This window comes from Phalacrocorax aristotelis, chromosome 3 (assembly GCF_949628215.1).
Source record: "Phalacrocorax aristotelis chromosome 3, bGulAri2.1, whole genome shotgun sequence".
Classification (NCBI taxonomy): domain Eukaryota; kingdom Metazoa; phylum Chordata; class Aves; order Suliformes; family Phalacrocoracidae; genus Phalacrocorax; species Phalacrocorax aristotelis.
The window spans coordinates 124,555,990-124,583,077 of NC_134278.1; the positions used below are offsets into that span (position 1 = coordinate 124,555,990).

The following is a 27,088-nucleotide window of genomic DNA, read 5'->3' on the forward strand; positions in this document are numbered from 1 at the left end:
CATCTTTAATGTGCTCTGAAGTTTTACTGTTTCAGGTCAAAATGTGTGTTTAAAAGGAATCACTGTTAAATCAAATATGCAGTGATTTGTTATAAATCTGAAGTACAGATAAAACCTTAGTGCAAAAGGGTTGGTGAAAGTATTTCAGTTTCCACTGAAACACGGTAGATTGGAGTTCTTACGCAAGAGCTCCCAATAGAGCAACCCGCTCTATTTGACCCTGCTTTGAGCAAGGAGGTTGGGCTAGACAGTCTCCAGAGGTACCTTCCACCCTCAGTGATTCTATAATTCTGTACTAGTTCCTGCTGACGGATAGTTGGAAGGATCATAATGTAAATCCAGAAACTCCAGTATAGGTGCAAAAATTATTTTGCTTTTTATATTTCCCTTTGGATTTGTGACTTGCTAAATATATGGCTGCATAATAGTTTAGTATCTCTGCTTGATCAGCCAAATCTGAGCTATGCCAGATGTTGAATCAGTTTTGCCATGTAAAATTAGCTTGGGTCATCACTGTGTTAAATATATGTGGAGCATAACATTGAGGGGAAAAGCTTGTTTCTAGTATAAAAGGAATGCTAAAGATATCCTTATTTCTCTAGGGAACACTTCCAAGGGTAGTGTACAGCAGAAGATAAGCTCTTGGGCACCTAAAAGGCTTTGCAAAAGCTTACCACCATCTCCTACTTCCTCACCTCAAGCTCATCAAAAAAGACTAACTGAAAGAATGGGAAGGAGCGTTGATGACCTGCAGATTATGGGCAAGCGTGACTACATTGACCTCCAGGGTAGAATTGGTTTTGTAGGAAGTTCTGAAACCATAAAGAGAGCACAGGAAGAACTCTTTCTTAGCAGTTGTGAGTCTGCAAAAACAGTTTGTGACTCAGAGTTAACATCTGCTGAAACATTTGAAGATATTGCAAAAGAGGAAGAGTTACCTGAAAATGCAACTGAGAGTAAAGAAGCAGATGCAGACCTGAAATGTAATGAAGGTGGTGGTGCTGCAGCTGAGCTGTCCCTATGTCGTCCAGACAATCTGAAAGGACTGCCTTCATTTCAGAAGAGTCAGAGTAATTTTGCAGGGCTGGGCTTAGCATTTTCTGTTCACGGAGGATCATCAGCCATTGCTCGCTGGCCAAGCTTCGCTGACAAGAATGTACTTCCTGAGGACTGGGAGAGTCTTGCTTTTTCTTCAGCTAATGAGAATACCCAAAAACCATCTGAAAGCCCTGATGACAGGTAAGTAGATAAATAAACTAATAAAATAGCAGCAGCTCAGTCCATAAGCTTTAATTTCACAGTTCTCTGTCTTGGTTACTATTCTACAAAAATTGGAAGCCTGAAAATTAAGGGAATGTTTTCAATGGCTGTCATAAACCAATTCATTAAGCTTTTAGTCAATAAAACTTTGGTGTTCTCTATTTTTGCATTATTTACATAGCAAACTTAAAAAATAAGTAATTTTGCTTTCTGTGGTAGGAATGGGAACTTCTTATGCTAGCTCACAAAAAATCTCAGGCCAGCAGTTCTGGTCAGATTATCCTTTTTGTTATCTGCCATCTAAAAATAAGTATTAATAAAGAGTGGTGATAGGAGTATTGGAGAAATGCTTGCCACATTTCTTCTTCCTCTCTGCCCCCCACCAGGAGTAGCTAACAGTTATGCATTTTTTAGTGTTTCCTGTTGTAGACAATAATCTGTGGTAAAACATATTCCTCTGTTTTCAGAAGTACAGAAGACTGTCTTGTGCTTATCTGTTGTGGATTATATGACCTCTTGCGTGGAGTTCTCCTAATCCTACCAGATATCATGCTAGAAGATGTGATGGACAAACTTATCCAACCAGATTATCTTATAGTTCTTGTGAACCACCCATCTCCTCTCATACAGCAAGGCGTCATTAAAGTAGGCCTATATAGAACTTTTTTAGCTAAAAAGTTGTAAACTAGTGTAGCTAACTGTGTTGGAAATATGTTTTGCTGGTATTTTTATTTTGCTTTCTTCAGTTTTCTAGGCTTACTTCTGAAATTTGATATGTTTCTGCCCCCACAGATTTAAAAAACAAAACTACAAAAAACCAAACCAGAACAAAACCTGACAAACATAGAATCTTTCAATAGATAAATATCATTTATGATCTAAGCCAGAGGGCTTAAGAAAATATGACAGCATTACTGACGTGATTGCTGACTTTCTACATTGTTGCTTCCATTCATCTCTTCAAAATTATATGCATGAAGCACTATATTAATTTAAGGGCAAGTGAAGTTTTGACTTCTAACACAGTTGACTTTCAGTTATTCTGGGGAGTCATCCACATGTTTGTGGCCTGAACATGGACTTGAGACTTCAAAATGTTTTCAGGGATTTTTGTAGTATTGACAAGGGTGATAACATTCATTTTGTAGATGAAGAACTTTGAGTAGATTTATAATTTTAGCTTGAAGATTATATGGCTTTATTAAAAATTATTTAAAATTATCATTAAAAATAATCCAAAAAGTTGTGCACGCACTTGCATACACACCAAAGTGTGGGATTTAAACACATTCAAACTTCTTATACTTATGCATTCTGTAACTGTTATGTATGTGATTTCATCTTCGCCAAACTTGACTAAAAACCTAACAGTCTTCAGATTCAGAGGATAGTGTCAGTTGTAACAAGGGAAGTGTAGATTGCAGATGATGTTTTTAATCTGGAATTTTAAAAATTTTTACTTTAAACTCTTCGAGTCAGAAAACAACTTGACTTTCAAGGGAGTTACATTAAATGTTTAAATTTTACATCACAATTATGCATTTATTTTTAGCTGTTGGATGCATATTTCAACAGAGCAAGGAGGGAGCAGAAGGAGAAGTTCTTAAAGAATCGTGGCTTCTCCTTGCTAGCCAACCAGCTGTACCTTCACCAGGGGACTCAGGAAGTTGTAGAGTGCTTTTTGGAAATGCTCTTTGGTCGCTCTGTTGGGTTGGATGAAGAGTAAGTAATGCTTTGCTTTTGTATCCTGAACTTTATATTTAAACTACAAGCAGTGTACTTTGCTTCTGGAGGCAAGGATGTGATAGCTTTCTAATTCCTATTCTCCTAGTAGTCAACTAAAAATTGACATTAAAAAATTCCTTAAACTGTTTTGAAATGCTTTGCTCGTAGCTTTAACATTTAAATGTATTAAACTTATGACTATTGTATGGCACTTAAGGTGTGTGTTAGCAGCTTCATCTGATGGGTGCTGTCAGCTGGGATCTTCTAAACCCTCAGCCCTTCTGAGGGCCTCGGAGGCCTTTGCACTCTGAAAGTCCTGTAATCAGTTTAACCCTTCCTATTCTCTCTGATCTTACACATCAGAGTTTTGTGTATCTTTAGAAGTTTTAAGCAGTAGTCACTAAACCTCTGCTGCTGGATTCTGGTAGGTGATTAAGGGAAAAGCTTGATGTCACAGCTGCTTCCTTGGCTTGGCACTGAGTTTAAACCTCTATTTCCTTAAGGGAAAATCCCACAGACAGACCATTTCCTTGAACCAAAGAGCCACCTCATACTGACAGGAAAGCAGACTACCTTTAAGCAGACAATTATCTAAGTAAATTATATTTTTTAGAATTTGTCTGACTACTTAATGATAGGGAGGGAGAATGTGTATCGAAGTATAGTTGGCAGTGCAAAAGTCTTGCAAAAAGCTCCTTCTCAGTTGTTGCCTGTGCAGGATTCTGAAGATCTGCCTTTTGGCTTGATCTTCACCTCCGAAATAAAGTTCCTATTTAACTGCAAGATGTAAACCTGGCTGCTTAACTAGCCCAAAGCAGAGAACTGTGATTTCTTCAGGACTGATCATGGGGCTGGAAAGGTAATTCTTATGGCTCAGATTCTTTTAGAATTGTGTATAATAGTCATGTGATCAGATGATAACCTTAGAAAAGTAATCCAATTTCATTCATGCACAAGTAATACAGGGTCTAAAGCACTGTACTGAGTTCTGCAGTCACAATAAGCCAGAAGTTGCCAAACCTAATTAAACTTCAGCAGTAATGGATATAGGATATCTAACCTGCTGTGAGTCAGTATATTATTTTATCAAAGTAAGATGTATCTGGTTTCTTAATAGTGTCTGTGCCAGTTGTAATACTTTTTACTGGAAGATGAGTCATTTTTCTACGTGGATTAAAAAAATACCCTCCTGTTTTCATGAAATCTATATTGTAGATAGCTGAAGCTTCAGATACACTTTTTAGGCATTTCCTTTCCTTATGGCTCTTTGAGGTGTTTATTTTGCTCTTATTTCCTTTAGTAGACAGGCATTGTTACTCCAGTGAAATGTAGGAAATTGCCATCTACATCTTTGCCAAAATACTGGCATAGACTGGTATTCCAGTTGTGTATACCAGGCTGCTGTTTTAAGGATGTCACTCACTTTTATTTATGTTAATAGATTTGATCTGGAAGATGTCAAGAATGCTGGACTCTTTCAAAAATGGTGTGTCATTCCTGTTCTGGGTCTTATAGAGAACTCTCTGTATGATAATGTTCTGCTGCATAACTGCTTCTGTCTCCTGCTGCAAATCATAAATTCCTGCTCCAAAGTTGCAGACCTACTGCTTGATAATGGTTTGCTGTATGTGTTGTGTAATACACTGGCTGCTCTCAACGGACTGGAAACAAAGTGAGTATTGTATCAGTTGCTATAAAATAGTCTAGACACAACCTTAAGTCTATCAAAAATTACTGTATTGTATTCTACTTCCTAAAATGATCATACACCATGTACAACATAACACTGGTTTTGAGGCTTTCAGCTTTATTTGTACCTGTAAGTGAAAGTTAATGTTCAGTTAATGAACAACTCAGTTCAAAGAATGGAATAGAAAATGTTGTTTCCATACCTTAAACTTCCAAGTGAAATGACATTTTAAAATTCAGGTTTGTCACACTGTGAGCATTTTGGATGCTTTTCCTCATAAAACTCACCTAAACAGTAAGATAAAGGCCTAGGAGATGGCAGCATTCTACTCTATCTATAAGAAATGTCAAAACTGCAGGAAAAGTCTCACCTGTGCTGCCTGTGATTTAATATTTGAGACTTTCAGTAACTAAATGACTTCATTAATTACAAACATTCTGTACTTTAAGAAAGGTTATACAGTGAAGGAAGAAGAGGTGGGGTTTTGTTAATTTATTTTGTAAGTTGGTTTCCTGAAGAAATAGATTTCCTTTTCACCCCAGTATAGTTTTATTTCAGAATGGCTACAAAGTCAGATAGTATCCTGAATTTTTTTGAGAAGTACAGGATTTTGGATCTGTTCTTTAACTTGGAAATCTGGTAATAAAACATTGTTGCTTTTCCAATAAAACTTTGAGGCATTCTAACATTAAGATTGTAACAAAGATTTGCAGGCATCCAATCTGCTGAAGTTAACGGAAAAAGAGGTGGTTTCGATTACAATTTGTAGCCTTCTGTACTAACGTTTTTATGTGAAGCACAAAATATTAGCTGTGGTTGGCAGAAGTAGCAAGGGGAATAGTAATGGGTCTTGTTATGGGTTACAATCTACTAAAATTGTCATGTTTCTGGTAACTACAACTTTGTTTGCAGCATTCCCTTGAATGACTACAAGTTACTTGCATGCGATATACAACAGCTGCTGGTAGCAGTTGCAATTCATGCCTGCAGCTCCTCAGGTTCTCAATATTTTCGTGTTGTTGAAGACCTCATTGTGCTGCTGGGTCATCTTCAAAATAGTAAAAATGCAAGGATGCAAAGTAAGTTATCTGTTTATTTTTGGGGTCACGGGACTAGAGAAGTAAATCCCTTCCCCACTGATTTTTGTTTAAATTAATATTCCTGCCAAGGGAGAAGGGGGAGTTTCCTGGTGATGGATCTTCTTTCTCTTCTAAATGGTTCTCAAAGTAGTAGTTTTCCTCAGGAGCCTGCCTTGTGGTAAAGAATTGTGTACTGCTAATCTGAACAGTTAACCGTAGAAGTTCATTAACGGTATTTAAATGGAATTGTACTATACAGTTTCATTTAGCTTATTTCAGTGTAATCAAATTCAATGGCTCTTCCATGAGAACTCATCTGTGTACTGTCTGTATCTGTGGAATAGTGAGGTGACTTCCCGTGGGACTTCCACGGAATCGAGTTTTACAGCTCTTAACACGTTTTGCTGTGTCCTTTTACTTCTTACAAACACTTGGTAAAAATTCTGTCACATGTCCTTTGTATGCCTCTCTGTAGATATGGCAGTTGTTCTGCAGCTAAGAGTTCTTCAAGCAGCTATTGAATTAATAAAAACTACAGCAAACCAAGATGCTCAGGAGCAGGCCAGTTCAGTCCCATCACCATCTGCACCCCATCGTGCAATGTTTCAAAAGCGTAAAGGCATTGCTGGTGAGTAGCAAAAGTATAGTATTCTTGTACTTTCTCCTGCAGGTATTACTCTTAAACTGTAGCTTCAGTGATACAACAAATGTTATGTCCTGTTTTCCTTTTTCTGTGGATTTGCTTTATAAATCAATATGTATATTCTAGAATAGCGTAGCCTGTACCCATTTTAAACTTGTGGGGTTTTTGTATTAGGAGGAGGGAGCGGAGTACAAAAACGGAACATCAGTCACCTTATTCTCGCTGCAGTGTCTAAAGCCATTGTTACCTTCTTTTGGGATTCTCTTCAATTCACAGGTTGCTAAGTAAAGGTGTTTTTAAAGTAATTCATAGTAGTTTTAATAGCCATCTTCACAGTAAAGAAATACCAAAATGAAGTTAGTGCTTGTAACTCTAAGACAGATATGATGTGGACGTTGCATTGTTGCCCAACTTTTAATTAGTGATCATCCTGAAGTAAATACCTGGCACTCCAAGTTAATAGTTGGGAATGTGAGATTCCTAGATTCCACTGTGGTTGTGCTTGTAAAACATTTGTGCACTTCTAGCTCTAGCAGTGATACTTTCTCTGTATTTCATAGCTTGCGAATCATGCTGTAAGGGTTTTGGAGTCTTCTGGCTGGAAACTTTGTGTATCTCTCATATAAATGAAGCTGCATTTATGACTGTGTAGAAGTTATAATTTAAAAACCTGATGTGTATTTCAGTTTAAAAACAAACAAACAAAACAAACCCAAAACCCAACACTGTTATTCCTGGTTTACTCTGGGAATCCCTCTCTTGATACGGTCAGCTTTCAAGGCCACTCTCAGCAGCCTAGTAAATAGTGTGAAAATATTTTTATTGGTGAATCTGGTAAGACCCTAAAGATAAATAAAATATGGTTATTTCAGAAAGAAGCAAGTATAGTCAAGGCCTACCAGTTCATTTCAAGAAAGCTTTAAGGACTATTCTTATGAGCTAGAAATAGTACTTCTATCAAAATTAGTGGTAATAGGTAGGATACAAAATGTGTTTGTTTATAAGCTGTTAATATAACTGCCTCGTCATTTGTGCTGATAAAGCTAGTTACCAATATGCAATAATTTTTTGTTATATCATTAATTTTTAATCCTTTATCCTAATTATACAGTGAAGTCAGGAATAAAAGTAATTTTTTAGAACCTGCTTTATGCAAAAAATATACAAGTTATACAATAAATCTGATCTTGAGACTAACTCCTTTCATGGTATCACTTCTTGAATTTTATGTATTTATTATCAAATAGGAAAGCTTTTAAAAGAACACATTTGGGCAAACACCCAAATGACATTTATGTTCCCTTCGAACATTAATGTATTTCAGATGTTTTCCTTAAATGATGTGAAATCTTAGGATGAAAGCAGTTGCAGAAGGATTAATTTTTCCTACATTTTAGTAGGATGCTATTAATGTTTCTCTACTTAAAGGCTCCAGGAAGTTTTCACTTGCTCAGTCTGATGCTCTGCTGATGAAAATGCGTTCACTTGCAAGTGAGGAATTCAACATGATGATGCAGCGGAGAATGAGCCAAGAAAATCCGATCCAAGCCACTGAGACTGAGTTTGTGCAAAGGTTACAGAGGCTGACTGTTCTAGCTGTTAACAGACTCATTTATTTAGGTAGGATTTCTTTTTGTTTCTGTTTTGACAGAGCCAATGTAGTGCTAAATGAAAAAGGGATTCTTGCTTTTGGAGTGCTGAAGTGTTTGAGAGGAAAGTAATACCATTGACATTGGTTTAATGGATTTAACCATAAAGCATCATTTTGTTATTCATCTTGTGGTATTATGTAACTGACAATCTGGATACAGTTTTTATCTGAATGAACTGAACAAGTTATTTTAATCCTATGTTAGTCCATTCATGTGGTAACTGCCTGAATTATTACCTGAAGATTTAACTCTGCCAAAGGGAGCATCTGCTGTCTTAAAATGGATCAGTTTGCATGTTTCTATGAAATGGCTACATTTATTAACAAGACTCTGGGGGCTAGTTCAGATTCCACAGAAGCAAGAGAAAGAGTTTAGTATGTGGGACAAATAATTGAATGGCTCTGAGATTAACTAGAAATGCTGAATAAATTGGTGTGTAAGGGAATTGAAATAAGGAATACTTTTGGATTTTTAAAATAAAGTATGGTAAGTATAGGAGTAAAGGCAATATTAGATTTAATGCCACCTAAAGGATCGCAGGATTGTCTTGCTTGAGACGGTACTGATCAATATGTGCTGCTTAAATTTTAAGTGTCTACTGAAGAGTGCCTTGATGTACTGGGTATAACGGAAACCACAAGTCAAAGCAGACTTTCAGCATCCCAGCTGGAAGTTCCTGAAGAGGAAAGCCAGCAAGAACCACCTAACAGAACAAATCCTTTTCTTAAAGAGATGTTCAAAATGTTGGTAGAAGGAATCAAAGTATCCATTGTAAGTAATCAGATGTAGTCCACATTAAAGCATATTTCATAAGGTTCCTTTATTAGGAACTTTATGCGTCAAGTCTTCTGTCCATAAGTGCTTTTCTTACTGCCTCTGTCAATTCAGCTGTGGCATTAAAAACTCTTGTTCAGCTTCCCAGTTACTCTGCAGTTGTAAAACAGTAAATGCATCTGTTCTGATTTTTTTTTTTACCTTAACATTTAGCAAATTTCTGCTCCTTGAACAAGCACACAAGTTATAGATGTCTGCCTAGTCCACAATTTTGCTTTGTCTCTTAAACCTTAAGGTTTAGGTTTGCTGGAGCCGATAAAACAAGATGTGCTGTTCATCCACAGGTGATGGAGGGTTTCTGAGCAGTTCGTGTCTATGATATAGAGTTGGTGATGTAACTGGGGGGAAGGAGAACTTTCTCTTTCTTTCAGTTGTTGCCAAAGGGCTAAGAGTTTTCTAGCATACAGGAGTTAGCTTGTCAGCCTTTCCAAGGTGATCCTGTTTCACCTGGGTAATTTGAAATGGTGTTATTGGAAAACTTAACTTACTGCTTCTTGCCTCTTTCCCTTAAGTCATCTTTATAAAAAGTAGCTCAACCTAATTTCCTTTCTAGCTCTGGAAAATTAAGTTTGTTAGGTCTGTATCTTTCCATCATGCCGTACTTGTAGAACTTTTCAAAGACGTCAGGTTTCTTTTTGTGAGCACCAATGCCTGGTTTCTATTCTTTTGAGGTAACCCATTGAGAAACTAGTGATTACTGTAGAGGGGCTATTCATTAAAATAAGCAAGCAAAAAACCCCTTTGGTTTTTTTTTTAACCTTCCACATCACAATTTTCACTTTTTGGCTTGTTGCATAGTCCCTCTAACTGAATATGCAGTTTAGGTAGGAGTTGTATTCCTAATATTGTGGCAGACTGAGAGGGAAAAAAAAAAGCATATTTTATTAGAATGAAAAAACCCTTCTTTCACTTTTAATATAACACCTTTTAACCCATAATAATAATAATCAGTAAACAAAAACACTGTTTTGGTGGAGAAATCTTATTGTCTTACATCTTGATTGTATTAACTGTGTGTGTTTTGTAATGTGAAAAACTTGATAAAGGAACCCCTATCCCTGTAATATTAAAAAATTGCCTCTCTTGCTTAGGGCACCAGCAGGACAAACACACCGAAGCAGCAGTGGAAGAGAATCCTCTTGTCATGTAAGGACACGTTCCGTACACAACTTGGCAGGCTTCTTGTGCACAACTTATCTCCGGCAAGGCCACTACAAGAGCGAAAGCAGGCTTTGGAGATGGTACATGAAGTAAACCATCAAGAGATTATGCGTGACTGTCTTAGCCCAACTTTGCAAGTAAGCTCAAAAGTGTTTAAGAGAAGTTCTGTGAAACCTATATTCAATTTTTTTGTCTAAATTTTACCATTATTTGGAATGGGGGGTGGCTAAAGTTGTTCGCTGCTGCTCTAGCAACGTTTAGTGTAATGACAAAGTCGTGTCTTACAAAATGCCTGTGTGTACCTCTGCGATTGCTACATTATCCTGAGGGAGGATGGTTTTGTAAGAGGCAAGACAGAATTAAATCTGGGTATGTTGACTCTGTAGCACATCAAACATCATATAGTCTGTGTAGTGCAGAAACAGAAAGTGGTACTAGTTTTAACATGAAGAATTGTACTGGAGATGCTTGAAGTTAAGGTACCCTGAAAAATCAGGTTAACGAAGGAATTACCCTTGCCTTGGAACCCTATCTGCAGACTTCCTGAAACTTGTAGGAACTGATTGTTGCTTGATTTTGACAGGCAATCAGTCCTGGATCAAAGTAGTACTTTTATCTTTCATAATTTAGCCTTTATTTATTTCTTAAAGTAGGATTGTGTATTCCACGTTCTTAAATAAAATAGTTGAATAGTTTGTCCTTGCTTTTCTCAGTTTGTCAGGAAAAGTTTTTTTTTTTATAGTACTCAGTGGTGGTGCAAGCTTGAGAGCATTTTTTTTAGAGCCATGATCAGGAATTGGGTAGGAATGTCAATGTTTAAGAACTTCAGGAACTGCAAGAATGAAGTAAATGATGCAAAACATGCCACTGTTTGAATCACTGTATACTAAGGAGAGAAAGTACTTACTAGATGACCCTATGACACGCATTTATGATCACATATACATTATTCAATTAACGCTTCCACCAGTAAGAAAAGAGCTAATATAATAGCAACAGCTTCTTTGGGAGTGTCATGTTGAGTGCATTTATGGCCTGTATCTGCTTAACTTCATTATCTGTCAGCTCTATTTTGGTTAATCAAACAAGGTGTAGCAATGTTGGAATGCAAAATTAGGAGTCTCTGGTGGTGCATATTTCCTGAAGTACAAACAAGGCTGCAGGAGCTGAGTATTTGGAAAAGAAACGTAGCTTTCCTGTAAGCTATTTTAAAAGTCAGACGATGCTGGGGGAAGTTTTATCATGTGGAGGATTAAATCCAGCATGTTGTTTCTAGTTTTATGACAATTTGTCTTCAAACATTAAAGCAGCTGTTTTCTTTAAATCCCAGAAAAATTAGTAGAAGCAGCCTGTCCAGGCTGACCAGAAGAGGGAATAAAGTTGGAGGAAAAAACTGCTCTGTGTTGTATTATGGAAATGAGAATGACCATACATCTTCTTTCCCCTCTTCCCTTCTTTTAATCTTTTAGCATGGACCTAAATTAGCACTCTATTTATATGAGCTAATGCACAATCACAGCAATGAAATGACCAAAGAAGAACAAAGAGCAGCAGGAGACTTTGTGAATACATTAAAATGTTGTGGCTATAAATGCGTTCCCCTGAGCCCACGACCAAAACCTGATCTAATAAAAGCTTTGAAAGAGGTTTGTGAATAAAAACTTTACTTCAAAAACTGGGTATATTTGAGACAATTGTCTGTTATATGGGGGTCAGAGTTTTACTGCAGACAGCTGTTTTGTTTGCTTGGTGCATGGCTTAAGCTTTTGGGGATTCTCTTTGGGTTCTGATTATTTCTGTCACATACTCAATGCTTCACAGCAAGTTCACGTGCTAATGCTTCTTGGTTAAGCGTATTACTTAACCCAGGCAAAAGTGAGAGTTCATAATAAGCTACTAGTGTATCTCACTGTCAGGAAAAATAAATTTTATGGTTCCTTGCAAAAAAAAAAAAAATCTCTAAACGTAAAACAGTAACTGAAATGAATTCTTGAGGGTTTTAAATGCCGTGAAGATCTCAGTTGAGCAGTTTTGTCAGTCTTCCTTTTTTAAATTGGCATATCCTGTAGCTTCTGCTTCCTTATTTTGTACAACTGGAAAAAAGTAATGTATTGAACTTCCATTCAGGATCAGAAGAAATATGAGATGGAAGAAGGTGTAAACAAAGCTGCTTGGGAGAAGACAACGGCTAATAATCGGCAAAAGTAAGTGCCTTCTAAAAGGGGCTGCAAGAACTCTGTAAGAATGTTCTCTGTTCAGCATACCCCATTGCAAAGTCGCCTATATGATTATTAGAGAAGCTTCTTCAAACCAACAACACTGCTAGCTTTCTGGTTTTTATTTTACCATTATAAAAACAGCTTGATTGTAGGTATATGCATTTTGATAGGTTATATAATAAATGGCATCGCATGCATTTCAGAGTACTGACTCTGTTTGTGCACATTTGCCATTTTGCCCTTAGTTTTACAGCTGTTGTATCTGTCTGATCATGTCTCCTGTTGCTGTGATCTGTGCAATTGAACGTAAGGCAAATGTCCCTGCAACTAACCCTGATCTTGAACAAATAAAATATCATATTCAGCATAGTATTTGAACACTTCTGTGAGCTACATACTGTTGCTACTTGGCCTAATATAAATTTAGGTAGGTTGTAGTACATTAAGAGGTTCTTTTCATTAATTTACATTTCAGGCTCTGCCATAAAAATCAGATCTGAGATGCGCGCACACCACGTGCTTCAGTGCAGGCAACTGTAGTAGCTGTAAAGGTCAGTTTAGTCAAGTCTGTCCAGACAAGAGATAAGACTTTATTATGTTGAATAACTTATGAGATTTGGGCAGTGGTAAATCACTCTGCTTACTTCAGACTTTCAGTGTAATGAGTATACGCTAATCAGTGAAGCATGCTAATATATAGCCATTGATCTTCTGATTGGCTTGGCGTGTCTTTGGCTGCAAGTAATAGCTTTTTTAGAAGGCTAAGAAACAGAAGGTATTAATGAGTATCATGAAGATTATGTAGACTAAATTCCTCTGTGTCTGCTGTAACAAGAACTATGGATATCTGCTGCCAAATGGATTGAATTTTATAAGGGTTTTGGTGTCTTGCCTTCCTTTTTCAGTGTGTTTATTTGACATTTTAAAACACAACTTTTTCCTCAGTCTCTTTCAACGTCTGGATACAAAGTCTAAAGACATTTCTAAAATAGCTGGAGACATCACGCAGGCTGTGTCTCTGTCACAAGGAATGGAAAGGAAGAAAGTAATCCAGCACATCAGGGGGATGTATAAGGCAGAGCTAAGTGCCAGCAGACATTGGCAGGAACTTGTTCAGCAGCTTACCCATGATCGGTAAGTTGTTCTGTCATCTCAGTGAAAAAGCAAGAGAGACTCAATGCCTGATATGTGCTTTTCATTCTACTTGGAGGCGCATGAAATGTAGATGATATTAAAATTAGAATTATTTTTGCTAATCATCTGATGTTAGACTTGTAAAATACTTGATTTATTCTCCTATTTTTTTAGGGTGAGTAGCCAAGTAGTATGTCTATGCCATTTAGACAGGTTTTCTTTGTCAGATACATTTTGCTGTGCCTAATAGAATGCAGAATGTCAGAGTTTTAATATCTTGCATTACATTGATGGAGTAACATAATAGGCTAATGTTACATTAGCATCCAGATTCTGTGTTCGCTAATCTGCATAGAGCAAAAGATAAGTTTTGACAAGAAACCAAGCAATGGTATTTTTGCCACTGCAACACTAGTATTATATCATGTTTGCAGCAGCTGGGTTTTCAAGATATAGTACTAGACGCTTTGAATTGCTGTTTTCATTGGAATTAGTAACTTCAAGAGCAGTCTTACAGCGGTAGCTCCTAAGTCAGTCAGTGGGATAGCTCATGAAAAGAAACTACATAATTCAATCTTTTGATACTTTTTCAGAAATACAGTATAGTGTGCATATATATATTTCAGAAATATAGTATAGCCAGTATAGTACCGTGACACTTCTGCCTTCCTACTATTTAAAGAAAACCAGTATAACTAAGAACATAGACTGCTTCTGCTGCCCATCTCTAACATATATTGGTTTTTTTCAGAGCACTCTGGTATGACCCTGTCTATTACCCAACTTCTTGGCAACTGGATCCAACAGAGGGCCCAAACAGAGAGAGGCGCCGCTTGCAGAGGTGCTACCTAACTATTCCAAACAAGTACCTTCTCCCAGACAGGCAGAAACAGGAAGGTGATTACAGTATCTTCTAGGAGTATATCTGAATTGTAATGACTATTAGTGCCTTACTTGTGCATGTTTTCCTTTTTTATAGGTGTGATAAAAACTCCATTATCTTATCTATTTGAAGACAAAACACATTCTTCTCACTCTTCTACTGTGAAGGACAAAGCTGCAAGCGAACATATAAGGTAGGGTTTGGGTAACGTTTACCTCTCTCCCACTTCCTCCCATTCCAAAGAAACAGTCCTCCTCACTTTTTTGTGTCTAAATAAGCATTTAAAAAAAATCAAGTGGGATAGATAGACAAACGTCAGAAATGGTAGGGTGTTTTGCTATACTCATAAGCAAAAGATTACAGCTAACAAACATGTATGTTTTCTAAGTCTTAAAACTGTCTACCTCCATGACTTCAAAAATCAGTAAAAGCAAATACCATCTTGTGTGGTACGGGGATGGCACTTCCATGGGATAACCTGATGGTATTTCTTTACTTGCCACTTTGATACCTAAGACAGTCAGTGCTACTAGATCTGGTAGGTCTTCCCTTCAGTGTTCAGAAGCAAACTGCATTTTCATCCTCTCTGCTTTTACCATTGTATTACTCAACTCTGCAGTTGTGTCAATTTGCTACCTATTACAGGCACTAATACTGCCTAAAATAACTGCAGAGAACACACAAAGAAATAAACAAACGCAAATACACTGATGTGCAAGTCTAGAAAGTTGAGGTTCTGTTTTCTTTCCCTCCTTGCAATTTGAACCATTACTCATAGTGTTGAAAAGTCTTCTGTCAACTGTAGCTTTTGAGGCTGTTCATTTTCGGTATGTGCAGAAAGGTACACAAATCCATAAGCAATAATACACTTCAAATATTTCAGAGTTAATCGAAGATGTATAAGCGTAGCACCTTCTAGAGAGACTGCTGGTGAACTGCTGCTGGGTAAGTACACTTTTCAGTCCTCATAAATATCCTTTTTGTCTAAGATTCTCCTGTATATACAAACTTGGCTGATATTTTTTTTAAGTAATTGAGCTGTTGCATGACTTCTTCTGGATTATATACATTATAGATCAGTTTTGCCTCCCTTCCCTACTGTTCGCATCAGTGTTACCTGGACTGTAGTTAAGTTTTAAAGTTTCAGACCACTTTCTCAAAGATGTGGAATGCTAAATTCTGTTTGTCAAGTACTGTCTTGCTCAGGTACTAGTCTTAATATTCTTAACACCCAGACACTATTAATGGTATATTAAGATGCATTATACAAATAGTAATATCATGCACCTTTTTGCAACTGTGTTTTCCTGCAGGAAAATGTGGCATGTATTTTGTTGAAGACAATGCTTCAGACACAATTGAAAATTCAGTAAGTATTCGAATGTATTGTCCAGCTTTAATTTTCCAATGCTATGACCATGAGCAGCTTTTTTCTACTGTCACTGAGATTACTGGAGTACCAGAGTTAGAGGTCTCTGGACAAGGCGAGCCAAACTGATAAGTTTGGGTTCAGTGTTGCTTCTTTTGCCCCTGGCTGTGAAATCGGTGGTGATAGCAGAAAACAGGAAATATGTGGGGCTGGGAGGGAATGAGGAGGGGGTGATGTGGGGAGGCTTCTGCACCTTGCTCTCCACTGCTCTGAGTTCATTGGCATAAGTGCACAGAGCCTGCTTTGGTCTGTACCTGAGAACCTGCCTTACTGGAAGCTGAAGCATTAGGAAGTACAGAAGCTCTCAAGTGTATGAATTGTGCTGTACTCTACAGCATCTGATTCTTGAATTTTCCATTATATAGGATGTTCTAGCTCTTCCCTTACCCTATACAAGAGAAGACTGTTCCATGGAGGAAACTGGAATTGACCTAATCCTTCTGATATACAAAGGCTCTGATGTATTTAAGTTTATACATACTACAGATAGATGTTTAAAAAAAAAAATATCAAGATATGGGTTATACTATTGAAAGTCTTAAATTATTCTCAGGCAGCCCTTCTTTGCATCCACTAAGCACGCAGCTCCTGTGGCTTAAGACGTTACCAGCTGTTTTGCTGCTTTGTCCTTCATAATACTGTCAGAATTGTGACTCATGGCAAAGCTTTGCGTGCTCTGGTTTGGCTGTCCAATACTTTTAGCTTTAGAGCCAGTGAAAGTCTGGCATTGCCTGCCAGCATCGGCTAGGGAACTAGAGCAGCTGTCTGCCCACAGCCTTGACAGTGGAGGGTGGGAAACATATATGAAGAAAATCACAACGATGTCTTAAAGCATCACAACAAAATAGAAGTTTGCCTTATATGCTGTATGGTTATAAACTGGCCCCATTGAAGGGTTTCTTGTTTGGAAGAACATACCATTTAAAATAACTTTTTCAATTGCAAATTCTGCAGAGTTTTCATGGAGAAACTGAACCGGCATCATTTTCCTGGACCTATGAGGAAATTAAGGAAGTTCATAAGCGCTGGTGGCAGTTAAGAGACAATGCTGTGGAAATATTTCTAACAAACGGCAGAACTTTACTCTTGGCTTTTGATAATACAAAGGTAGCGTGGCACTGATGGATAATACTAAACCAAAGCATTTTGCTGTGTCTTTATCATGTGCATTTGTGCATTAGTTTTTAATGAGACCTGTTGTATGGATTAATTAAACTCTGCTTAATACCTTTGGAAAAAAATTTGCCCAGCTAGACTTCTGGGCAAATACAATAATGTAAAACACTTCTCCGATGTACTAAGACATTAAAGGATCTTAGTACTACTAAGCATTATTCCATTACAGCAGAAATCTGTAAAATGAGATAAACTTAGTAAGTCTTGGTAGTTTGAAGCTTTTTAAATTATTAAATCTATGGTGTTTTCTTCTAGGTCCGTGATGATGTGTACCACAACATCTTAACTAACAATTTGCCTAACCTTTTGGAATATGGAAACATTACTGCTTTGACCCACCTGTGGTGTACAGGACAGATTACTAACTTTGAATATCTGACTCATTTAAACAAGCATGCGGGCCGTTCCTTCAATGATCTCATGCAATATCCAGTATTTCCTTTTATACTTTCTGACTACACCAGTGAAACGCTGGACCTAAATGATCCATCGGTATATAGGTAATATGAAATGTTTGGAACTGGTTATTTCCAAATACTTGAACTGATACTGCAGTGTAGCTTTTTAACTTCGTTGTACTAAGCTGCGCACATACATGAATGGAACTATGCAGGGACAAGCCTCATCCACAATAACTTGGGCTTTTTATAAGTGGCTGCTTCACCTCAGACATTAAAATAAAATGCATACTATTATGAGTGTGTATATTGAAAGGATGCTGTAAATTGGACTTAGATCCTGTCTTAATATGATATGTATAGTCCATAGATTTAAATAGAAGCTGTATGTTTAAATTTGTGTGATTAAAGACTTCCAGGGCAATTAGCAAAAATGAAATAGATAAGGAGATAATGTTGTAAATTATATGGCCAGTTACAAAGTCACACTGTGTTCACTGTGACTAGATTGAAGTGAATTGTCCCACCCTAATAAATTTGTTAAGGTAATTTAACATTTGTGCGCACAAATGTTTGCCTTTGTATGATGCCTCTGATTTGACAGAGGTGCTTAGCGTTTGCTTGCCTGTTACTGTCCTATGGGGCAGCTTGTGGATCTGAGTTTGCCTTTAGCACTGGCTATTAAATTTTGCTTGGCCTTTTCATGGCACTAAAGGTGTTATTCTTAATAACGTGTTATTAAATGGTGTGACTCAACATGTTTATAAAAATGACAAGATATCAGTACTACTTTTGTTACAGAAATCTGATTAAACCAATTGCTGTGCAGTCGAAAGAAAAAGAGGATCGTTATGTGGATACTTATAAGGTAATTTGGATAACTTTGCTTCTTGCCTTTTTCCTGTGTATGAATGATATGGAGCTTTGATTTTTTTTTAATGCATATTGATGGGGGAAAAGAAACCACAAATCCAGTATTCTATGTCTATGGAATTCTCATTTTCAGTATGTTATGTTTCCTGGTAATTGTTTTAACATGCTCAGAACCTGTATTTGTCTGTTCGTGTAACCTGAAATCATAAATCAATTTAGTCTTTCCATGTGATACTGCTGAGGAGGTTAAATTGATATCTTCCTACATATGAACATATATATTTAAAGATCCCTAAGGATCAGGAAGATAACTTTTTGCTCTTTGAGTTCCACTTTGGTGGAATTTGTAGCTATTCTTTCCATTTGATAATGGAAAAGCTGTTTTCCCTCCAGTACTCTGTTATTTTAACATGCCCTACTATGATTGCAGTGCTCTTTGATTTCTGCTTTTTAGAATGTTTTAAAGGCTGTAGGGAACAACAACATGCTGTGGATGGAAAGCGTCTGCAGCTGGGCTTTCAAACTTGTGTCTGTATCATCATGGTCTAGTGTATTTGCAAATATTGTTTTCCACTTAGTATTGAAAAGCCTGTAAAATGACTCTGCAGTGTTAGAAAAGAGTGGGGGTGGCAGGGGAGCAAAAGTAATAACTAACGGAAAACAGGTCATTTAAATTGGTTTAAAACTTTGATACCTAACTGGATTGTAAAAGTGATCACATGTCTCTAGACACTAAAATGTATTTGGTTCCTAATTACTTTTAAATGTATGTTCCACTAAAAATTAAGTTTTATTCCTAAAAAAAACCTTAAGCTCTTATTTTTGTTACTCGAATGCAGTCTCTAAGTAGGAGACTTGTGATATCTTTTTTTCTACTACTTTTCTAGTATTTGGAAGAAGAGTACCGTAAAGGAGCACGAGAAGATGATCCAATGCCCCCAGTACAACCGTATCACTATGGATCTCATTATTCCAACAGCGGAACTGTGCTTCATTTCCTAGTTAGGCTGCCACCTTTTACTAAAATGTTTTTAGCCTATCAGGGTAAGGCTACTTTTGCTTGCACTTGTCTTTCACATCTGGGCCTTGCCCTGGTGACCCAGGAATGCTGTATGTTACTCTGTTTAGCACAGTTTATAAATTCCAAATAGCAGAGTTCAGTACAATTAAATCTGGTAGGCTTACACAACAGATCCATTCCGAAATTATCAAGCTGGTCCATAAAGCTGTACATCTTGTATTTATACCTTAGTGTATGTAGAATAAAAAGCTGACCTATTTGACTTGCAGTCCACATATAACACATAGTAATTGAGATATAAGATTTCTAAATGATCTCAGCAGTTACCTACTTGAAGCTGCAGATGTGCAAATGTTATCGTGTCCATCATCAATGCAACAAATTCAGTTTGGATCTCTCTACAGATCAAAGTTTTGACATCCCAGACAGAACTTTTCACTCTACCAATACAACCTGGCGACTCTCTTCATACGAATCAATGACTGATGTCAAGGAGCTTATCCCAGAATTCTTCTACCTCCCCGACTTTCTGGTTAACAGAGAAGGTATACTAAGAGGATACCAAAACTGTATCTCCAAAACAGCTGTACAGTTGAGCCTATGGGTTGAAACCGAAGATGCTTATATCCCTTGACTGAATGTGCCAAGCAGTAGATGTATGGGAGAAATCTGGCACGAATTTGTGGGATATACTACCAAAGCTGTTATGTAGGACTTAAGGGAAGTTTTTCCATAATTACTTCAGAGGTGCAAAGGAGTTTTCTATTGTCTGATTTTTCTATTTGATTGAGTGTGTACAGTTTGAATGTGTTGGGGGGGCTTGTTAGTGGTGCTGTCTTGTTGATCAGCAATCAGTCATTGTGCTTAATGGTTAGCTTTCATAGAGCCCTGTAAAGACCTTTCTGAAGTTACTGTCAACTAAAATGTTGGAATGTTCACACCCTTGTTTCTAGGTTTTGATTTTGGAATACGTCAAAATGGTGACAGAGTTAACCATGTCAACCTTCCACCTTGGGCTCGTAACGATCCTCGTCTGTTCATCTTGATTCATCGTCAGGCTTTGGAGTCTGACCATGTTTCCCAGACAATCTGTCACTGGATTGACTTGGTGTTCGGTTATAAGCAAAAAGGCAAGGCCTCTGTTCAGGCTATTAACGTCTTTCATCCTGCAGTAAGTATTAAGTATTTGTTAACCAGTGTGTGTGTTCATTGTACTTGGTAACTTAATGGGGCAAAGTTCAGTCTGACTTGCTTGGAAATCATCCAGCAAGAAGCAAGATCCCTTGCTTGTGAAGTGTTGAAGAATAAGAAAAGGCTTTAACTAGTTCAATACAGAACTGATAAGCTCCCAGGGCCTGTCGTAAGACCTTGTGAATTTGTGTTTGTCATTCTTGCCTTGAGAATGGGCATGGGGCTGAGCAAGTGTGGGCTTTAGACTTTCTGGGTAGTTGTTTGCAGTGGCACACGGGTATTGTTTTGTGTGTACTTGCTTCCATCTCATTCAAAAGAAGCCTTTCGTTTAGGTAGATTGTGCTGCAGCTTTTGATCAGATTAAAATAGTTCAGTTTGTCCTGAGCTCCTTATTTGTGTTCTTTCCTTCATATACATCTTGTGTACTATGCCTCTAATAAGCACTTAACCCTTCAGAAAATTTAATTTCAAATAAGGCGTCAATTATTATAAAGAATTGCAGAGTTTCACTAAACTGTAATGCAGATATCTTGAACTGTATTCTTTAGCTTCAGTCCCTACTATCACAAGGTTTGCTCAGCCAGGCAGTCCTGGTGCCAAATGCATTCAGATGTGTTCTGGTCTATAGCATTCTATAGCTGGAAGAGCTATACAACACTAGTGTTTGGCAGTGGTGGCTTTTTCTTTTCAAGTAGCCATCCAAATGCTTTCCTTTCTCTTCCATTTTTTGTGCTTAAGTATTGATATGGTGGTTGTTACCTTAAATTTCAAATATTAAGTTTGAGTGTGTGCATTGTTTTTCAAAGTGAAAAGTTGAGGCCTTTGTCAGTGTGTCTGAGGAAAAGTATGTGGTACACAGTAAGATGTGAAAAAGACAAGTAGAGAAAGGAAAGAATTTCCACTCCTGAAGTATGAAGGTGGTTCTTCCCTCTCCACCCCAAACCAGATTTTAATAGCTTGATCAAAAAGAGGCACAGAAAACAAACATTTTGAAGTTACTGTTTATCATTGGCAACCCTTCTGGTTTTGCACAGATTGGTAAAGGTGTACTACAGAAATTAGTCACGGAATACAGGTAGGAGCAGCTCACGTGATAAATCTTGAAGTGGTGGTTGTCACCACTTCTTTATTGGAGATGAGGTTACTGTTCCCAGTGGCTCTTTAGTCAGCACAGCCGTTGTGGGATGGCTTTTGGGCCAAGTCTTAACCAAACAGCTGAAGGGTCTGCCTCTCAATTTGTGTGCATGTGTTGACAACTCTTTTCCCAAAGACATGCTTGGACAAGCTTATTCTTGCCCCTCCTGGTTTTTCTCTCTAGACCTATTTTGGGATGGATGTTTCTGCTGTTGAAGATCCTGTTCAGAGAAGAGCCCTTGAAACAATGATAAAAACATATGGTCAAACACCTCGCCAGCTGTTCCATGCAGCACATGTTAGCAGACCTGGATCCAGGCTTATCATGGAAGGAGAACTCCCTGCTGCCATGGGATTACTAGTGCAGTTTGCTTTCAGAGAGACCAGAGAACACACTAAAGAAATAATTTATCCAGTAAGTCATTTCGATTTGCAAGATGGTTTAATTAATATTCATATGCTGTAATTATTGTACCCCATGTTTAGTTTCCTTCTTAAAACTGCAATTTACTGCCCATATTGTACTGTAAAGAAAAAACACGAAATCAGAAAAGTGATATTGAAAATTATTTTCATGCATTTGTGATATATTTTGTGTCAAACTAAGATCTGAATTTACCTTGGTCATAGCAAATAGGTGTTGGAAAGCATTTCACTTAACCAGTTCCATACTTTCAGTTATGAATTCTGGAATCTGTGTGCAAACCTACAGTAGGTAAGGATGCACTGTGCTTTCCTCCATCCTCAACTTTTCATTGTCCGTAGGACAGTTCAACTTTCTTCACTTAAAAACACTTGTTTTCCCTAAAGTCCAGTGAGAAACTGAATTCTTGCATTTGAAGAGATCTGTATTTTTCACTAAACTACCTGGGCTACAAGCTTCCATCTCAGCCCTTTAAGGGAGTTCTTGCACTTCTTCAAGCCAACAATTGAGCTGATGATACTACAGTGCTTCCTACTTGTCTTCCTAGTATTTTTGGAATACCTCAGCAGTCCTTACCATGTGATTGCTTACAGGAGCGTGATATGAATAATTCTCCCTTGCTTAAAGAAATAATATTTTTCTGAAAACCTTTTACCACCTTTTAATTTCCATCTTATTTGTACTTGTTTTAGAGTCCATTACCATGGATAAAAGGATTGAAGTGGGGAGAATATGTTGGTTCCCCAAGTGCTCCAGATCCTGTTGTCTGCTTTAGCCAACCACATGGAGAAAGGTTTGGCTCCCTCCAGGCTTTACCAACTAAAGCTATCTGTGGTTTGTCCCGCAAGTTTTGCCTTTTGATGATATATAGCAAGGAGCAAGGTATGAATTTGTGCTTGTGCATGTAGAGGACAATACATATGAAAATGAGCAATAAAAAATGTAAATCTAATGCTATGTTTAATTTACAATTCTAATGCTAAATCTAATTTTCCAGCAAACTTCCCAAATTTAGTCTCTTTTGCCAAAGAATGATTTATAAACCTAGTAACAGCTTCCACATGTGATATCATATCTGGAGGGGTGGGTATTCTAATTTTTAAAACTACTTAGAGGCATGTTGTAATTAAGTTGATTTTTGCAATTAAAGAGGCCAGAGCATGAGGGTTTAACTTCACTTCCAGCAGACTGAGTCAAAGAAAAACTGAAGAACAGGTGAAAAGAACATGTGGCAGTGGAAAGGAGAATTAAAGGAATGGTTTTTAGAGGCAAAGAATGAGGGAAGTTATCAGTAAAAAGCAGAGGTGAAGGGTCTTCTGCTTTCAGATAAACTTCTCAGAGGGATTCTTAGTGATAATGTATAAAGCTTCTCATGCTCTTCTTTTGTTTGTAACATGCACTAGTGAAAGTTTTTCTTAAAAATAAACAGCTTCACATTTAGTCAACAAAAATAAGTAACATTCTCCTTGAAGTTATGAACAATCATTTCTCTAGCTGAGAAGTATTGGCAGCCACTCCCAATAGACACAACAATTCTGCAAAAAAGCTTTGTCCAGGTTGCAAACTGTCTTTGGAGAACACTGAATGTTTACATAGTCTCTGAAAACTTTGTTTAAAGTACATTGCAGATTAAGCCATAGCCTAACAGAAAATGTCTTATTTTGAAACTTTGGAGTTTTTTATATCCTAGCTTGTGGTAGAACATGGACCTGAGATATTTGTTGTTGACTCTCAAGGTGAGCAACTCTTTGGTTGCATATGTGACACAATATTATATGCCTTCCTTCAGGTGTGAGAAGCATGCACAGTACTGATATTCAGTGGTCAGCTATCCTGAGCTGGGGATATGCCGATAACATTCTACGACTGAAAAGCAAGCAAAGTGAACCTCCAGTAAATTTTATACAGAGTTCACAGTTCCATCAGGTAAAAAGAAAAAAATCAATCTTTTGGTCTTCAGTTCAATATTGCTAGTCTAAGTGGCAATAGGTACTCCTGCTTTCGTTTTTATTGGAGATGAGCATTGAAACACAATTGGTTTTAATCTGTTTGATTCTCTTTTGGTCCCTCATTGGTCCAGTGTATCTTGCTCCTGGATGTGTTCCTGTACTAGGTAAAGATCCCTTCTGAATGCAGTTGATTTTTGCAGCTTTTCCCTCCCATGGAATATTGGTGTGGATTTATAAAACCTTATGTTCTGGATCAAGAAAAATGATTATAGGAAGAAATTATAGATGCTTTGCATCAGAAACAGAACTCGACTATAGTTTAGGATTCCTCTGAAAAAGACTGTCTAAAAGATTGTTAAGGAACACTGCGTAATCTCTGTAACACTTCAATGGTTGATGAGATTCTACCAAAAAGACTTTGGCTGATGTGGCTGTAGATCTAAAAGTCTGCAGCAGTTCACTGCTCTTTGGCTGTGAATTCTGGGCTACGCAGAATTTCCCTCTTTACTTTGTTTCTGAAGTAATAGCAAATACAAACTAGAGCAGGTATATTTTAATTCTTGGATTTCTTTAGCTTTTCTTAGGCTAACCAATAAAGAACCAGTTTGACCAATTGCTATGGCTAATGAAAATAGCAATTAGAATAGTTTTTGTTCTAATTTTTCTGGCTTTGTTTTGTCTTTCTGAGGTAACAAGTTGTGCTTGGGTGCCAGACAGTTGTCAGCTGTTCACAGGTAGTAAATCTGGTGTCATCACAGCATATATGAACAGATTCACTAGCAATATGGTAAGTTCCATTGGATGGGATTTATATTTAAGGATTTAGCTATGTTCGCTATTACAGTCTCTTTTAAAGGACAAGTGAGAAAAGGGGAACATGTTCAGGACAATTGCTAAAATGATCAAGTGCTTGTTTAGTATTTATTTTTGAAGGATCCTCTTTGACATTGTTAAATAGATTTATGTCAGCATGTTTATTTGTGGGCTTTTTTTAATCTGTTGTTCACATACTGCCAGCCTTTAGTCAGCCCTCATCATCTGGGTGCATAAATGATTACACATACAGCTCTGACTATTCAGGCTAGGGCTTGGAATTGAAGCTCTCTGGCACAATGGAGCTCCCTACGCTAAGGAGTAACTTCTGTGAAGGGGACAGAGCCTTTCAAAGCCTTAACACACTGTGGAATGCATTTCCCCAAAGTAAACAGCATTTAGAATGCAGAAGGCACTTACACTACAGAGAGCTGGGATGAAATCTCTGGCAGTGTATGTATTAACCACTAAGCCTCTTCCCTTTGTCATATTCCCCAAGGGGAAAAGCTGTGAGGAGGTAAGGGAGAAAAGTAACTTGCATTATTTAATATGTTTAGTGGAAGATATCAAGATACTAATAGAAATTGCCCTGATACTATGTGGTAAAAAGCATTGTATAAAACCACAAATAGAACTCTAAATTCATCTTCTGGTTCAGACTGAGTTTCTGAGCTTCTGTCTGACTTTCTCCAGCAGTAATTTCTATTCTTCATAGTTTTAACAAAGAGTTTGCAACTTCCTTGACAGGTCATTTTAGATCTGTCTGCAGGATTACCCATAGCAACAGCTAAACTAAACTTCTCAAATTTAGCTTGATACAGATAGTGGTATTGGCAGACGTATTTGTCATATTGTACTCTTAATGCTTTTGAATCCCTACATTAGCATGGGCTAGAGGGATCCTTGGTATGATGTGCTATGCCTACCCAATTTCCTGTTTTCAACGGTGGCAAACAGCAGATGCTGAGACTGGGAAGCACACAAACATAGTGATTTCTTCCCTGGCTTTCTTCTAGTTTCTGGTGATCTGCCACTCAGGCTTCCTGAGCTCAGCAGCACTTTGAGTTTAAAAAATTAAGTAGAGCTTGAAGCCTGCAAGCTTCAACCTGTTGGATCTTAAGTTAGGCACCTCAACTGCTCACCAGAACAGTGAGCTTGTAAATAACCTGTACTGAAACTTGGACACCAGTTAAAATTTTTCAAGATACTGAAATAGAAATTCAATATACTTGCCTTCTGCAATGCTAAAAAGAGACTCTAGTAGCAGGGTTATGATTCTTAATTACCCTGCGTTTCCTAGAAATAAGTGATTTTTTTTTGTTCAGCTGTACAGATGTTGTCTTTGAGACCATTTTTGCTGAATTTCTCAGCAGTGACAGTTTTACATGCCCAGGCAGACTGACCTTGTGCCAATTTTGTAGCTCCTGTTGTTGAGCCAGTTACCAAAGTCAGGGCTGCAGGGAATGCAAATGTGCTTCCTAGCATCTGTTCTGTATGCATCTTGTCAGCTGTTCGGTGATAAAGTGAGCAGTCTGTTATAATGCAGTACTTGAAATGTGAATATTTTGCCCTGTTTCACATTTATATACATTCAATGCATAGGTGTAAAACAGATAGCATGTTGTTAATTGGATATGGGAATTCAAAGGTGTGCCGTCAGAATTCAAAAATACCTCAATGTTGTACTTCAGGTGCTCTGTTTTTCCTAGTCTTTAAGATGGTCAAAAAATTAGTAATGAAGCACTGCTTTGAAACTGATCTATCTTGACAATAAGTCATACCTTCATGGAAAGCCTCAGCCAAGGCTTTCTGGCTGTACAAATTATTCCAGCCTTCACTTCTTGACTATTAGGGTTGTCTTGCAAACAGAGAGCGCACTTTAATAATCTGTTTGAGTAAAACTGGGCAGTGATCATTTAAATTCTCCACTCAAGTGCTGAAGGTGATCACTTGGAGTAAACAACAGAACTGCTATTTAAATGTAGATACATAGCTGCCTGCTTTTCCACATCTAGATACGGCTGTAGTGGTTGTCATCTAAAAGCAAGCAGGGATTAAAAAGGGGATGGTATTTTCAGTATGAGTTAATTATTTAATAACTTATTAGACCTTAATATAGTTGGTGCTAAAATTCCAGCCTATCTCCTTACAATATTACAACATTTTTGCAATAACCAGCGAAGAATCAACAAACCATTGCTATTAGTGCTATAGAGAGAAGCTGCTAAAGATGAATCCCGCTTTCAGTTCAGGTGTTGAAATGCAGATCAACAGCAAGCACTTAAAGGACATGGGAGGAGCACAGTAAAAGGGTTATCAAAATATGTTTTTCTTCAGAAAACCAGAAGTCTTTATTGTTGCTGGAAAAAATTGGTATAATTTTTTTCCTCTAACTGAGCA

At 37.5% G+C, this 27,088-nt stretch overlaps 1 protein-coding gene across 5 annotated transcripts in view; it reads left to right on the forward strand.

Moving 5' to 3' along the window:
• The window catches only part of LYST (lysosomal trafficking regulator), an 86,060-nt gene that overhangs the window by 51,723 nt on the left and 7,249 nt on the right, over positions 1-27,088 (forward strand). For 3 of the 5 annotated variants that reach the window (XM_075089442.1, XM_075089445.1, XM_075089443.1), the window contains 26 exons: positions 603-1,239; positions 1,728-1,905; positions 2,813-2,982; positions 4,427-4,657; positions 5,588-5,754; positions 6,230-6,382; positions 7,826-8,017; positions 8,642-8,820; positions 9,975-10,181; positions 11,514-11,690; positions 12,172-12,248; positions 13,209-13,397; positions 14,149-14,294; positions 14,377-14,473; positions 15,164-15,225; positions 15,594-15,649; positions 16,664-16,816; positions 17,141-17,385; positions 18,085-18,151; positions 19,044-19,200; positions 19,582-19,722; positions 20,131-20,348; positions 21,687-21,917; positions 22,619-22,808; positions 23,716-23,852; positions 24,564-24,662. In XM_075089442.1, the coding sequence (XP_074945543.1) occupies positions 603-1,239; positions 1,728-1,905; positions 2,813-2,982; positions 4,427-4,657; positions 5,588-5,754; positions 6,230-6,382; positions 7,826-8,017; positions 8,642-8,820; positions 9,975-10,181; positions 11,514-11,690; positions 12,172-12,248; positions 13,209-13,397; positions 14,149-14,294; positions 14,377-14,473; positions 15,164-15,225; positions 15,594-15,649; positions 16,664-16,816; positions 17,141-17,385; positions 18,085-18,151; positions 19,044-19,200; positions 19,582-19,722; positions 20,131-20,348; positions 21,687-21,917; positions 22,619-22,808; positions 23,716-23,852; positions 24,564-24,662 (4,556 nt within the window). Of the gene's footprint in view, positions 1-602; positions 1,240-1,727; positions 1,906-2,812; positions 2,983-4,426; positions 4,658-5,587; positions 5,755-6,229; positions 6,383-7,825; positions 8,018-8,641; positions 8,821-9,974; positions 10,182-11,513; positions 11,691-12,171; positions 12,249-13,208; positions 13,398-14,148; positions 14,295-14,376; positions 14,474-15,163; positions 15,226-15,593; positions 15,650-16,663; positions 16,817-17,140; positions 17,386-18,067; positions 18,152-19,043; positions 19,201-19,581; positions 19,723-20,130; positions 20,349-21,686; positions 21,918-22,618; positions 22,809-23,715; positions 23,853-24,563; positions 24,663-27,088 lie in introns of all 5 variants that reach the window. The other 2 variants (XR_012659933.1, XM_075089444.1) reach the window with 2 other exon arrangements.